At 41.1% G+C, this 16,135-nt stretch overlaps 1 protein-coding gene across 2 annotated transcripts in view; it reads right to left on the bottom strand.

Annotated features, from left to right (window-relative positions):
* Nucleotides 1-16,135, bottom strand: part of Lama4 (laminin subunit alpha 4) — a 134,892-nt gene that overhangs the window by 51,552 nt on the left and 67,205 nt on the right. For both annotated transcript variants that reach the window (XM_027402141.2, XM_027402140.2), the window contains exons 10-13: nucleotides 15,130-15,297; nucleotides 12,808-13,001; nucleotides 7,044-7,160; nucleotides 1,275-1,423 (exon numbers count right to left, since the gene is read on the bottom strand). In XM_027402141.2, coding sequence (XP_027257942.1) covers nucleotides 1,275-1,423; nucleotides 7,044-7,160; nucleotides 12,808-13,001; nucleotides 15,130-15,297 — 628 coding nt within the window. The remainder of the gene's footprint in view (nucleotides 1-1,274; nucleotides 1,424-7,043; nucleotides 7,161-12,807; nucleotides 13,002-15,129; nucleotides 15,298-16,135) is intronic.

Genomic DNA, 16,135 nt, shown 5'->3' with positions numbered 1-16,135 from the left:
ATTTAGAGAACGGTGCTGTGTGCACCAGCCAGTGGGATGTGGCAACTGAGAAGATGAAGGAATGATGAGAGAGCCAGAGGATGGCTCAAAAATAATCATCAATTGTTAGGCAACCAGCAAAAGTGGCATTTTAGCTAAGTCTCCTTTACTGCTTTCATAAAAAGCATCCTTCCAAAGGACACAGCACCAAACTGAATCACTGTGACAAACCAGCATGGCCAATACTCAAGTTTTCATGTTATGTCTCCTCCCTCCCCCTTCTGTCTTCTCTTTTTCTTTCTCCCTCCCTCTTTCCTCTTCTCTTTACCATCCCCCTCCCTCTCTTTCTCCCTTCCTCTTTCTTATTCCTTAAGCCCCCTCACTCAGTCTGGACGGATGTTTGAAAATTTTGGTGAAGAGGAGTAAAAGGATGACGTGTTTGGAGTAGATGTTAATCTCCGTTCTTTACCCCTGACCTTTCTGGGCGCTTGTTTTATATAAGGATCTCTGCTTACCTATTTCAGGGTCATGAATCCAATTCCAACCTTCCCGTACATGTCAATTAACATTAATTGAGTGCCCAAAGGGTATGTGACTCTTTTTCTAGGTGCTGTGAGGAAAATTGTCAATTGATTTCTCTCTCTCTCTCTCTCTCTCTCTCTCTCTCTCTCTCTCTCTCTCTCAAATAGTTATTTATGTGCATTGGTGTTCCCTTGGAACTGGAGTTATACACAGCTATGAGCTGCTATGTGGGCGATGGGAATTGAACCCTGGTCCTCTGGAAGAGCAGCCAGTGCTCTTAACCTCTGGGCCATCCCTCCAGTCCTTGACTTCTCTTGACCGGCACTAAATCATATGTTTCCTACTGGGAACTGCAGAAAGCTGAGTATTTACGAGAAGTCAGTTGTACTGCTAACTCCCAACCAGCATGGCTTATGAATATTTGGATGTGGAAGGTAAAGCTGTCTATGAAATAAGCAGGCAATGATGGCAGAATTAGGCATTGTGAAGGGATTTCTTGCCCTAGTCATTTACTAATTATGAAACAGGCCTCACTTGGACCCTTTCCTAGAGCACAGGTTTCTAGTCTCAAAGACTCAAACAAAACAAAACATGTCTCCCAGAAACAACTGCAAAAAATGATTGGCTCTGAGGGAACAATTAACAAACAAATCCGCAACCAAGCAGATCCAACCCAACCTACTTGCTTTATCCTAGGGACTCTGGTGTAGAACCGAATACAAATGTCTCATTCAGCCTATGTAAACATTTGCATTTCTAAACTGGGATGTTACCTGCTGAGCTCGTCGGCTTCTTGTTGAAGGTTGGATGCGTGGTCCATAGCTTCTTGGACTAAGTCATAACTGAGGTTACTTAGGTTGGATAGTTTTCCTTGCAGCTCTTTTTGGGCTCCATCTATTTCTGCATAAATTCCAGATGCATTCTAAAGAAAAACAAATTAAGTGGTGAATTTAGAGAAATGTAACAGATAACAATGGAATCGGTCATTTTCCTTCTTGTCAACTTCAGGCCTAAATTGCTGTAAGGAGGGTTTATGTACCCCTGCATCTTCACCTCTTCTCTATGGATTGCTTCCTCATCATTCAGACACACTAGATTTTCTTTCTAAGATGAAAACTAAACATACAGCTCTGCCTTTCAATTCCCTTCATAGCAAATCTCTCTGGGGGAATCTACTGGTAGGGAGCCTTGCTTTCCAGCGTCCAATTTTAAACAAGTTGGAGAAGAAATACAAGCATGCTGCCTTATCTCTGTGCAGCTGAGGTGAAGGCAAACTTTCTGATCTTAGCCAACTGGTAACTGGTACTTAGTCCAAGAATACAGTTAGTCTATCTGGTCAGGAAGCGTGAGCTTCAGGGGCCCTTGTGCCCGAAGAACTTCTTATGGAAGAACACAAGAAAGCGGGCCTTCTGCCTGAAGCTTCCATCCAAGAACAGGGTAGATCTGAGCATGTCCTGAACAATTCTTTTTCCTAAATTTATCAGTAAAGAAAACCTTCCCTTCTTACAGGGCATAGTGAGGAGAGGGACTAGCAAGGTTTGCCAAAGTGGCCAATATTCCCCTATGAGTGAGTCTGGCTTTTTATCAGTCTCCACCATCTTGCAGAAATGGTGATGATTTCCCTTCCCAGACTCAGCCCATTGCTTTTTCCCTTGTAGCTTCTTTCTTGTCTGTTTTATCTTTCTCTGCTTATTTAATCATTTTTCTTCACTAGATCTCATAGACCAACTTTGTCCAATGGGTTGATATATATATATATATATATATATATATATGCATATATATATCCTGGCCACTGTTTGTGCTATTTCCTGGATCTGGAATAGCTTTCTTCTTGGAACTTACTTGGAGTTCTACTCATCCTTCTGAATTCAGCTCAAATATTACTCCCATTCTGTAGTAATCCCTGACTACTTGGGTGAGCTCATGTTTCCACAGGTCTGTTATCCACACTCACACTTCTGTAATCATTCTATATGGCTCACACTACTGTAATCATTGTATATGACTATTCATGATATTACAAATTCTTACATGGTATTACAAACTCTTAAGAATCAGGAACTGAGTTGAATTTGGTTTTATTTCTCTAGACTGGAGCATAGTTTCTAACACAAAAGATTTATTTCTTAGAGGTTATATTAAGCCTTTAGCCATTTGGCTGGTCACATTGCTTTGAATTATATAAACAGAAAAAATATCACAGGCAGTCCATCTTTAGTTATTATCTCATTATTCCTTTAACAAATGTCCACCATGTGCCTAGTGCATATCCAGCACTCCCGAAGAGGACAACACAGTTGCTGCTTTCAAGGCAGCAGATGGGGGGGGGTGGGGGCGACGACAGACAGCAGTGATCACGTAAGTGGACAAGGGTTGGGGGCACAGACAGCAATGCTCACATAAGTGGGCAAGCTAATTGTAAAAAGCAAAAGATACTTTGAACAAAATGCAACATGTAGGATGGGGTGCATGATGGGTAAGCCAGGTCATGTGGTGCCTCCTGGTCATGGTGGAATGGTTCTGATTTTAAGTGTCACTAGACGTTTAGTAGGAGAAACCAGAGTTTGATTAAGTTTCAATATGATTTTTCTCCTAATGGATTGGGGGTGTGTCTAGGAGGGTCTCAGTGGTGGCAAACACATCTGTTATCAGCCTTCTCCATCACTTCACATGGGGAGCCAGACGGTTAGAAACCCAGGGCAGCAGCAGAGATGAGAAAGTGGTTGGAAGCTAGGGTTCAGTTCGGACACAGGGCTGGTAGTCTTGGTAAAATGTCACCTGAAGAAAGGAGAACTCAGGAGTGACTTGGGAATTTGGACTTGAGCTGGTGGGAGGTGCCCTTTACTGAGATCGGGGAGCAGGAGGGAGTAGGAGTAGCTCTCATTTAGAATACTTGAGGTTCGGTGTGCTTAATATACAGTAGATGAAATTGTCATCTTGTAACATGGAACCCTGCCTTCCGACTTGTAATGTCCAATAAGCATTTGTCTACAAAGGTTTGGACAGTGGGGTCAGTTAAGGTGTTGTAAATGGAGTCATTTGTATAACTATTCTTTATGGGAGCCAATGCCATCAGCTAGGAGAGACTAGGGTAGGGTTTCATACCGAGCTAAGCCACTCACTCTGCAGAGCAGAGACCAGAGCAGCTCAGACCCAGGTCCAGCTCAAAACCTTTTGACATAGCCCAGAGATAAGAATATATTTCTCACATTTGAAGGGTTGTTCAACAATAGCACTGCTAGGAAAGGGCAGAAGCAGAATGTGGTCTGCACTAATGTAGTTACCACACAGAGGACGCAGAGAGCTGCATCGGTGGAGAATCCTGGGATCCCATGCAGACTGGGTGGAGCTAGTAGACAGTGGGGGTCTGGGAGGCAAAAGAACAGCTGTGACTTGAGACATTTTTCTATGATGCTGAATAGAGTAATGGGGCAAAGATTAGGAGAGGCTTCAAGCTTTTTACCAGCATTAGCTTTTTCAAAGGGCAGATCTTTCTCTCTCTTTACTTAAAAGATAGGGAATACTAGAATAAGTAGAGATTCAACAAATCATGAGAACTAGGTGATAAAGGAGACTGGAGAACAAAAGCCCTACAACCATGTTTCCAGGGTATGGGAAGATGGGGCTCCAGGTGCAGGAGGAGCAACACTGCAGAGCGAGGGAGGAGCGTAGATACAGAAGCAGGTGGGCTGTCAGGCTGAAGGAGGAGAGGAGAGGGGGGTTCTGCTTGTTTTCAATTTTCCAGTGATACACAAAGCAAAGTCACTAGCCAGAGCTGATGGGAGGAAGGCAGTGAAGGGCTCTAGCTGTCCCATCTGGCAAACTTGACGCCTACAGGTTTTGCCTTTTACCCTTCTCTTCCTTGCTAAAGACAGTTAGATTACATTCCTAAAGCTAACCCCAAGGTCCATGCCTCTGACTCATTCCTGAGACAAAACACACCAAGGTCCGAGAATCAAAATTCATTATTTGGTTAATGTGTCCAATCAGGAATTACCAGCTCACCCTAGCACAGATTCCCCATTTTTCTCCTTTAAAAAACAGTCCTACAAAAAAAAAATGCTTGGAGCTTGCTGCTGGCTGCTGCTTGCAGGCTGCCTTTGCAGTTGCACTCCCTACCCCCGATCCACGGGGCTAAGAAATCTCTTTAGTGCTGAGAACTTGGTGTCTGGGTTTGTTCTGTATCAACTCTGAAGGGGCAACTTCCCTTACAGAAAGGTTTCTTACAAGTCACATTCAGTTGCTTGGGTGCAGCTATGATACTGGGGACCAAGGGTTAAAATTTTATACAAAAAAGCAGGAATAGGTAGGTGTACCTGGAAGTTCAAGGTATTTTCCAGGAATAATTACTGATAATTTCAGTTGGTAAAGAAGAAAGTTAAGGAGGTAGAGGTACAGGATAAATGAGGAAGGGGGTTTGATGTGGTTAGAGAATTGTTGGCATGGGTGTTCTAGTCCAAGTGAGATAAGAGAACAAAGGGGGAAAGACCACGCTGGGGAAACCCACGGAAACAGCTGACCTGAGCAAGTGGGAGCTCACGGACCCCAGTCTGACAGCTGGGGAACCAGCATAGGACCGAACCAGGCCCCCTGAACGTAAGTGTCATTAGGAGGCTTGGGCAGTCTATAGGGCCTCTGGCAGTGGAACCAGTATTAATCTCTAGTGCACGAACAGACTTCAGGGGAACAGTCTAGATACACGGGGGAGGGCCTACGTCCTGCCCCAAATGACTTGACAGACTTTGATGATTCTTCATGGAAGGCCTCACCCACCCTGGGAAGTGCATGGGGGAGGGGATGGGGGTGGTGTGGGACATGGGAGGATGGGAGGATGAGAGGGAGAGGGAACTGGGGTTGATATGTAAAATAAGACTGTTTCTAATATATATATATATATATATAATATATATATATATATAGAGAGAGAGAGAGAGAGAGAGAGAGAGAGAGAGAAAGAGAAAGAGAGAGACAGAGAGTGTACTGAGCAAGGGAGGGTTTAAGATAGATTTAGGAGAAGGTAAGATCATGGATGGCAAAGATTGGGTGTAACCCTACAAGGAACAATAGAGGTGGGCTGGAGGAAAAGATTAGAGAGAAGTCAAAAAAAAATCTGGGAGCAGGTGGGCTCATCCTCATAGATTTTGACATCACTAGGAGTAGTGATGGGAGCTAGGTTGGAGAAGGTAGGGACATAGGGACTTAAGTAGCTGAAGAAGATTTGATGACCAGATTGTTTTAGTCTGATGTCCTTCATAGGTAAAAACAACAACAACAACAACAACAACAACAACAACAAAAACAAAAACAACCCCCATCCCCCAAACAAGTGCAGTCATTTATTTCAAGATAGTTTCATTCATTACAATTCACTGGAAATTTTTGAATGATGGCTGTAAAAAAAGTCAATCTTTAGGTTGGCATACAAAGTAATTGGATCAACTGTGGCATTCTCACACATATATGCTGGTAGATTTTCTTCGTATTTATCATCCTCCCCTACTGCCCTCCTTTGTGACCTTGTCTGTCTCTGGCTGGTTCCTTTCTTCCCCCAGACAGTCTTCACTCCTCATTCTTATCACATGCATTCCACCACAGCTTTCATTTCCTCTTCCTTAAGCTCTCCCCCTCTCCTCTCACAATCCCCTCTCTGGTTTCATATATGAACACACATACATATAATTTTAAATCTCGGTTCCGAAAATAAGAGAAACCATCTTAACATTTGTCTTTCTGAGTCCAGAATATTCCATTTAACACAGTAGTCTCTAGTTCTAGACATTCTATTGAAACATCACACACATCTAGGTTGTTTTCACTTCTTCTCTATTATGAATACTTGGGGACGTGCAAGGATCTCTGGGCTCTGTTGACTTAGGATATAAGTGAATACACCAAACAGTGGTACAACTGGGTCATATGGTAGTTCTACTCCATAGTGGCTGCACAAGGTTACATTCCCAATTGGCAGTACATAAAAGTTCATCTTTGCTTACATCCGGCCAGCATTTGTTTTCTTGATGATAGCCATTTTAATTGGCATGAGATGGATTCTCAAAGTGGCTTTAATTTGCATTCCCTGATAATTAAGAACATTGAACACTTTTTCCAAGTATTTATTGGCTGTGTGTATTTCAATTTTGAGGACTGTCTATTCAGTTCATTAGTTTATTTATTAATTGGATGATTTGGTTTGTTAAGTAACTTTCTAGGTAGCATGAATAGGATGGAACTACACCAGTACTTTTAATAGATTTTACTGTGACCATGTCTGTACCATCAGAGCTGCTAGCTGCATGTGGCTCTCAAGGATGTGAAATGCAACTGATTCAAATGGAGTTGAATTTCTGATTTTATGAAATTGAAATTTAGGTAGCTGTGTGTGTTAGTAGCTATTGTGTAATAAAAGAAACTAGAGATTCCCATTACTTGATATTATTTTACAATCCTACTAACTTGAATTGAGTTGGATTACTTTGACACTGAGCTGCTGTTCAGAATTGCTATAAAGGCCAGTCTGAGCAATCCAAGTATGTCCTTACCTTTATTATCTCATCAAGTTCCTCAAGAGTCATCCGAGGTATCATCAGAGAGTCTGCAGACATGCTCAGAGAGGCACTCACAATTTCTATCTGCTCCTTCACTTTCTCATGTTGTTTCTGAGGGAAGAAAACAAAAGAGACAGGATGTGATTGTATACCATATAAACAAACTGAAGGACAAAAACTACATGATCCTATCATTGGATGTAGAAAAGGTCTTTGACAAAAATCCAACACCCATTCCTGATAAAAGTCCTGGAGAGATTAGGGCTACAAGAGACACATTTCAACATAATAAAGGCAGTTATAGCAAACCAGTAGCCAATATCAACTTAAATGGAAGCTCAAAGTAATTTCATTAAAATCAGGAACAAGATAAGGTTGTTCAATCTTTCCATACATAGTCAATATTGTACTTGAAGTCTTGGCTAGAGCAATAAGAATGAAGGAGATTAAGGGAATACAAAATGGAAAGGAAGAAGTCAAAGTATCTTTATTTGCAGATGATCTGATAGTATACACAAGTGACCCTAAAAATTCCACTGGAAAACTCCTATAGCTGATTAGCACTTTTAGCAAGGTAGTTGGATAAAAAATTAACTCACAAAAATCAATAGCCCTCCTATATATAAATGAAAAAATAGGCTGAGAATAAAATCAGGGAAACAACACCTTTTATAATAACTCTAACCAAACAAGTGAATGACTTGCATGACAAAAATTTGAAGAAATTGAAGAAGATATCAGAAGATGGAATGATCTTCCATGCTCATGAATCGGTAAGATTAATAAAGCAAAAATAACCATCCTACCAAAAGCAATGTGCAGATTCAATGCAATCCCCATCAAATTCCAACACAATTCTTCACAGCTCTTGAAAGTACAACTTTCAGCTTTATATGGAAGCACACAGACACAGACACACAAAAAGACACACACACACACACACACACACACACACACACACACACACACACACACAAACACACACCTAAAATAGCTAAAATCATCCTGAATAATAAAAGAACTTCTGGAAGTATCAACATTGCTGACCTCAAATTGTACTACAGAGCAATAAAAATGGAGAGTGACTGGAATGGGGGGATTGGGTGGGACAGGGAAAGATGAAGGGATGAGGGAAGGGATCTAGGAAGACAGCTCAAAGAAAGAACAATATGAGGGGATGAGGGAGTAGTCTAGAAATCTAATATAGTAGCCTATGCCTAACACACACACACACACACACACACACACACACACACACACACACACACACACGAAGGTGATCTAAATGAAATTGTCAAGTAATGAGGGGGCAGAGCTACAACTAGACATCTCTTGTCACCAAATGAAGCTTCTATTATCAGGAATGAGTTACATTTAATTGAATTTTAGGTCAAAGGGGCCCCACGAAAACCCCCAAACAACCTACATTGTTGCCAAGACTATAGGTGGCTTCTACAAACTGATTGGAAGGTCCTGTTGCTGAACACAATGCCCATATGACTCATCAAACATGGAGAAACTGAGAGGATGTGTACATAGAGCCTTGACCCCAGATGGTTGTAGTATCTTTGGTATAGGAAAGTACTCTGCACACCACCAAAAGAGAAACACAAACACCAACCCAGTCACAAAACCAGTGATCTACAATAGTATCCTGCCTTAGTGCAACAATGGCACAATGTTTGTGGGAATCATTAACTAATATGTGGCTTGACTTAAAGTTCACCCTATGAAATGGAACCCCATATCTTACACAGCTTGGGTGATCAGAAACTTAAGGATAGACAGCCAGGGACTTAGGGAAAACCAAATACTACTGTTCTACTAAAAGGACATGGCAATAAAATGACTTCTAATGACAGTCTACTGATGGGGGATGTCCTTCTGTATATATGGCTCTCTTATTGGCCGATGAATAAAACACTGTTTGGCCAATAGAGGCAGGAAGATAGGTGGGACTAGGAAACCTCCAGGAGAATTCTGGGAAAGGTAGACAGAGAGATGCAATAAGGAGACACAATGTAGAGACTAGGAGGATAGGATGTAAGCTAAGGCCATGTAGAAATATATAGATTAGTAGTTATGGGTTAATAATTAAGACAGAGCTAGCCAATAAGAACCCCTAGTCATCGGCCAACATTTTTATAACTAATATAGCATCCATGTATTTATTTAGGGCAGAAGGGTGTCAGGACCTGGCGGGACAAGAAACCTCCATCTACAGTCTACTATTCTCATATCTCAGTGGCTTGCTCAGCCACCATCAGAGAAGCTTCATCCTGTGGCAGATGGGAACAAATACAGAAACACACAGCTAGACATGATGAAAAGTGAGAGCATACTCAGTCCTAAATAAGATGCTTCTATCAAATCCCTCCCCAACAGGGCTCAGGGAATCCTATGGAAGAGGAGGCAGATAGAGTGTAAGAGCCAGGTGGGAAAGAGGATACCAAAGAAACAAGGTTCTCTAAACCAACATGCTCTATGCACACATGAATTCACAGAGACCCAGGCAGCATGTGTAGGGCCTGTATTGTTTTTCACTAGATGGGCTCCTAGAGCTGAAAGGAGAAATGGACACATGACCCAACCCAGAAGCCATCTTCAACAGATGATCACTTGCAAATGAAAATTTACTTTCCTCCAAGGGAATCTCACCGGGGAAATAAATTGCTCTTAAGGGTAGGCTTTATGCCCAGCAGTAAGTAGATGGCCAACAGAAAACAAACTCCACGGCATCTTAAGAAGTTCCTTGTCTCATAATGCTACATCAAGATATTTCCTTTTTAAAATACTTTAAATTTATTTTTATTTTCATCTATATCTATATCTCTCTATATTTAACCCTACAGATTCTTTGTGCATATATATTTCTTCCAATTTAGTGGTTTTATGGTGTTCCCAAGTGTGTGAGGAGTGGGACTCTGATTCTGTATCCATTTATTAGGCTCTTTTCCTTCTGTTTTTTTTTGTTCTATTCTGATGTGTTAGTCTTTGTTTTATTATATTTTCTTTTATTTTATTATTATCCCTGAGAAGCCTGTTTGTTTTCTAATGGGAGACAGAAAAGGGAGGGGGGACTGTGAGGAGTAGAAGGAGGGGAAATTGTAATCGGGATATATTATGTGAGAAAAACGTCTATTTTCAAAAGCTAAAGACAAGTATAGAGACCCCACATGCATTTCCAGGGCAGAAGTAGTGAAATGGCCTGTCAATCGCTGAAGAGGGGTTCAGGGCAGCAGGGATGGAGGTCTGGCTAATGCCAACTGCCTAATTAGGAAGAGAAAGAAGCAGGATGGGCTATGGATGTATGTGCTACGTTGTTCTCTTCCTAAAATTTTGCTCACATTGTTCATTTGTACTTATAGTAGAAGAACTTGTTTAACCAAGCTAAACAAGGCCTACCATCTGTGAAATCTCTGCAATGCCAAATTCCTGGTATCCACATCCAGGAGAGTTTTTTAAAAAAATATTCGTAAGAAACGTTTAATTAAGAGCTAAGTTGGCATGCATTTACTTTTAGAACTGAAGTCACTTCACACAGGCAACACTGCTCATTTACTGCTCATAAGGTCCTGACACACATCAGTATTTAGCAAACTCCAGCAAAGCAGCCGGTCATGCCTATGTATATACATTGGTTTCTAGTCCATTGTGCATCACTCTTGTTGGCTATGGCGATTACAGAGCCCTAAAAATGAAGCCAGTGGAGAACTGAGTGTGTTAACGCACATTATGCTGGAATGTGTTCTCTAGTAAAGGTCTGTGCAGAAGACAGCACTTGCTGAGATCCACAGCTCACAGCTGGAAAAGAGAACCTATGTGGTTTGCCGTTAATGTATATGAACGTGGATCTAAACCTTATTTCTATGGCTAAGTGGACAATTCTCCTAAGGGCTGTCATTTGCCCTTGTCTGGCAGGGGATGGTCTAGATTGATAATCCTTCCTTTTCAAGACTTTTGGTATTGAACAGTTTGGGAGATTTCATTATGAGCCCCTAGAACTGTTCAATGAGTCAGAGTGACACTCCTGTCTTGCATAATTTTCACCATATTTTTACTTTATGTGTGCTGGGTTACAACCTATTACATGTTTATTAGTGTGAGTCATGGTTAACATCATTTGGAAATATCCATCCTACAGGAAGCTTGTTCTTCACATGGCACAGGGGACCCTCTTTGATCTGCCCCATCTGCTTCCTTAGCTTTGACTCATTGTTCCTTGGCACATGCATTAAGTTCAGGCAGTCCCTACCTACCCAGAAGGCAGGCTTTGTTTGCTTTTCACCTGGCTACCTTAGTAAATCATTACTTCTTCCTGCAGAGGCTGACCATCCAGTCCAATCCCATATTGTCAGGTACGTAGCTATGTTTCTCTGTTGTGGTCATCTGTGATTGGATCAACCTACCCTCTAAACTAGAAGCTCCATGCTATCATGGAATCATGTGTTCTTCATCTTTGAGCCTTAAAACACCTGTCATAATTCCTGGTACAAATTAATATATCAGTAAAACTCTGTTGATTTGATGGAAATATGTTTGGGCTTTCCCATTGTGAGCTCCTATGATTCTTTTTAAATCACGCCCAAGTTTATTGAAGATGCATTGTAGATGTATTATAAGTAATAAGTGGTTCTATTGTCTGTGAATTTGAATGCACACCTACAACCTGTGAGGTAATACCGCTGTATAACCAAGAAAGGATGATTCCAAGCTCTCATGTAAGACATTCGGAATATAAACATTCTTTTATTTGGATTTCTTTTGAAAACGATTGTCATAAACCTCCAAACTTATTTTCTAACCCATTGAATGGGTCATAGTTACTATTTTCAAACAATACTTGGTGTTATACTGATATGTTTATTGTACGCCATAAGCATACATTCACTCAGCAAAGAAATGTCACCCTAGCCATTATTATTCTAAAAAGTAAAACAAAACAACAACAACAAAAACTCCATTGAACAAAGTTTGCTTCTATTAAAAAAATGGTGGTGAGTGTAATTCATTTTTATTTAGGGGGGAAATGATGACTGCAAATCACATCAGTGCACCATTGAGTTGATTTTATCGACCATAAAATATAAACTGAACTGATGAACTCAGCCCTGGTTATTTCTGTTTGTCCACGTTGGTTTTTTTAGCCTAAGGTTTAGAAACATGTCCAGGTTTACTTGTGCCACCCCTTTAGAGGACGGCTCTTCACTGGTGTGGTTGGGAGTATGAGTGTGACTTAGAGTGAATGCATGGCCAGTACTTCCCAGCCCTGTGAGTGTGGGCATCAGAGGAAGACAGGCTGAGGAAGCTATGGTGATGCTCTGAATTTTCCTCATCTTTTTGTGTTGGTACAGTTTTAGCTTGAGTCCAACTCCCTCTTGCTAAAGCTGCTGCCAGTGGCCTGTGAAATTTACTCATAGTGTCTTTCCAAAAACTACCCCTTTCTAAAATCTGCACATATCCATTACACATGGTTCTGGGCAGTTGGATGTTTAATGAATAATCCTTTTCCCTCTTGAGAAAGCCATGTAGCCATATGTAGGGGTGCAAGCAATGTCACACCCTCATTCTTTCTCAAACAAAGACTAAACATTTATCACCATTCAACTTAATTTTAGGCACAGATGTGGTAGTAACTTACAACAGCAAAAAGGCAATATATCAATATTTAAATTTTTAAAAATGTCAACTGCTCTTTCTTGGCATAAGTTCAGATGGTTCCTGTCTGACATGCATTTACAGTTACTGCCCACTGTACCTCATGGTCCCGCTGCTTGGAGGTGATGGCTCTGTTCATGTCTTCTGTATCCCTGACACGGTCAAGGGCCTGGTTAAGTGATTCCTGGATATCTGACAGCTTAGCATTGTAGTCATCCAGCTGCTCCAATACCACGGGGAATAAAGAGCGGGTGTCATTGTGAAGCCGCTGCCAGCTCTCAGCCTGGGTCAGCACTGCAGAAAAATGGAAAGGCACATTTAATCTGGGCTTCTCCTGCATTTAGCAAAGTAGGAAAAAAAATCAGGCCTGTTCCTTCAGTGACTGAGGCTGGAGACAGGTTCACACAAGTAGCCCCATACTTTACATTTGGTATGAGATGCTTTTCTGTTGGATTTAGGAGGTTTGGACACATCCATTGAAGGAAGGGTTTGGTTTGTTTTCCCATGAGAGTTATACTTCATGCAGAAATTAGGCTGCTATGCTTTCCTGCTTGTTACCCAGGGCATCCATAATCTTACCTTATAAAGGGAAACTGGCTATACTACAGAAAATAACCACCATTTTCTAGTTAGTGACAGAACAAATATCTCTGTTGGTTATAACCACTCACTTTTACCAAGTTTTCCTGCAGCTTCCAGTTAGCTCCTTAGATCAAACTCAGGTTGAGATTTTGGGTGGGATAAAGATGAAATAGCAACGACACAATATCCTTATAAGTCTCTTTTCATGCATGCTTTATTCTTGGCTTATAGGCACATTGGTTGATTAGGTGCCATGATTCTTGTGTCCCCTGGTTCCAGGGAAGGCCAGTTTGTCCTTTTGAGGCTTCCCTTCCCTTTCATCAGTATGAGGAGAGGAAATAGTTCCTGGCTCAGTAAAGAAAGTGCTTGAAATTTATTTCAAAAGACACAGACAGAAGTAATCGGTCTCCTTTCCATGGGACAGTTTGGTTAAATTTCAAAACAGTCAAGGAGCTTGGGGACATCTGGCTACAATACTGGGGTTCCAGCTGGCCTGGGATTCTTCTGTCCTTCTCCCTCATGCTATTTATCTGTCACCATAATAAACCTTTATGCCAATAACCTTCTCCTCTGTTATCCACAGCAATTGTCAGCAGAGACTGTTAGAGTGATATCCATGGTCAATGACTTATGCCTTTTAACTTTTGCTATCTCATTGATTCCCCTGCAATCTAGTAAAGCTCCTGGACCCCATCTTAAAATGGATTTTGAGTATGTAAAATAAAATTTATAAAATTTAAAAGTGGCCATAATAAAAGTAAAAATAGCTAATATATGAAATCAAACCAATAACTTTTTATCTATATCTTTATTAATTTACCGATCGATCTTTATTAATGTATTGAGATGTGATCTAATGGTGAATGTATTAACTATAGTTCTGAGGTGCTGATGAAAACTGTATTAAGAAATGTCAGCAACAGCTGAAATCTGATCTGAAAATCTATAATTTCCTTTAGCAAATGTATAGATCCTTTGTAATCTTTCTCATCAATCCTACCATTTGAATCCAGGTTGGCTTTGACCAATAGAAAGATATGACATGACTGAGTTCCAAGCCTAGGCTTGAAGAGTCCTTGGATCTTCTATTCTTTCCCTCTCAGAAGGCTCCCTGCCATGTCAACAAGCCTGGGATAGTCTCCATGAGACAAAGACTCTACATGGAGGGAGAGGTCTAACTTGCCTAGCTAGTCCTAGATACATGAGTGAATTTCACCTATGCCACACAGAACAGAGCTAAGTATGAAAGTTTAGTTTAGCTTGAATAACCACCCTATGAAAGTAGGATCAAAATAAATAGTTCTGTTTTAAAATAAATACACTTGGGGTATATTGGTAGACAATTGATGAGCTACATGGTGACCAAGTCAGAGGTCCAATAATACTACTTCATGTGTGTTAGTGTTTACACTTATTATTAAGGTCATGCCAAGTTTCTGTTGGAGGTTAAAGGTTATAAAAAATCAGGGCTATCAGCACATCAACACTGTTGACATTTTCTATAAAATTTCTCTCACTATCGACTTGGGAATTAAAGTCTTCCTTTCCTTATTTTTATTTTTTTCCTATACCTATTCTTTCTCCATGGTAGTAAAAGTTATGTACAATCTGGGAAGAATCTCTGCAATTTCACAAATTCTCAAAGTTGAGCCTGGACCTAAAACTCTTCATTAAAAGGTCAAATTTCCCTGAAAGAGTCCCTGACACAGTGCATAAATTCTACATAGCTCTGAATATTGAGAATGAGTTGTTTGACCAAATGTTGCCCTGTGTTCTTTTTTCCTGGTCCCACAGAGAAAGAAGACATATGCTGTTTTGGCCAGGAATGGAAGACACATACATTCCTGGGCCTCATCTGCCTCCTCATCCACAAGCTCCCGCTGTGTGAGGAATGGTTGCCGGTTTCGGATCTCCTCCAGCATTTTCTGGGCCAACACCAACTTCTGAGCAATTTCCTCTGGGCCAAGTTCCTGATTCTCTCCATAATAGAGCATCTTGCTGTTGATCTCTGAGAAGAAGAAGAACACGGTGAGATGGGAGCAGAGAAGAGATGTGTAGGGCTTCACAGGCTGGTAGCAAAGCTTAGGACTGACCTTACAATGGAAAGAAAGCCTCATTCCCAGGTTGTGTTGTGAGTGTTGGTGTCAGCATGGGGGCTCATCATGAGGGGAGAGAGGCAAACCTGAGGAAACCATTCTGGTCCTATGAGGTGTGTTCAGAGTGGGAATGGGCTGCTCCAGAGCTTGCCTGCCTTCTGTGCTCATCTGGTACACATGCTGATTAGAACACTAATATTTAAGGCACAATAATTTGAGGGCTTTGTTCAATACTTCATAGAAATACTTGACTTGGAAAAAATGTTTGGAAGTGTCTCCTGTGGCTTGTAGCAATGGAGAGATTAATTGCATTTTAGTCATCAATGATTTAACAAACACATCTCTAAGCCAAAATGAGAGTGTGTTTGTAATTGTCCAAATGAGACTTTTAGATTGTTTTTACAGACAAGCTAGTAACAGGATTAAAAAATATTGTTATTGTGCGATAGTTTTGCACCTCTCTCTCTCTCTCTCTCTCTCTCTCTCTCTCTCTCTCTCTCTCTCATGATTTTCTACTTGCCCTCTGTGGTGTGTCTAAGCCCTTTGACATTGAGTCTTTTCACCCTAATATAGGCTGAAGGATTTTCTGCGCCAATATAGGCTGAAGGATTTTAGAACCAAGGGGACCACTGAGGCACTGGCACGGAACAGCTCTTTGACGACCTTATTCCTACTCCATACGGTCAGAGGAAGGTTGTATGGCTCCCTTGTTCCCTGGCAGCTCTGGGAGGAAGTGCTTTATCTTCCTGG

This window comes from Cricetulus griseus, chromosome 2 (genome assembly GCF_003668045.3).
Source record: "Cricetulus griseus strain 17A/GY chromosome 2, alternate assembly CriGri-PICRH-1.0, whole genome shotgun sequence".
NCBI lineage: Eukaryota > Metazoa > Chordata > Mammalia > Rodentia > Cricetidae > Cricetulus > Cricetulus griseus.
The sequence above is the reverse complement of the archived record's forward strand: the minus strand, read 5'-3'. Positions and strand labels throughout refer to the sequence as shown.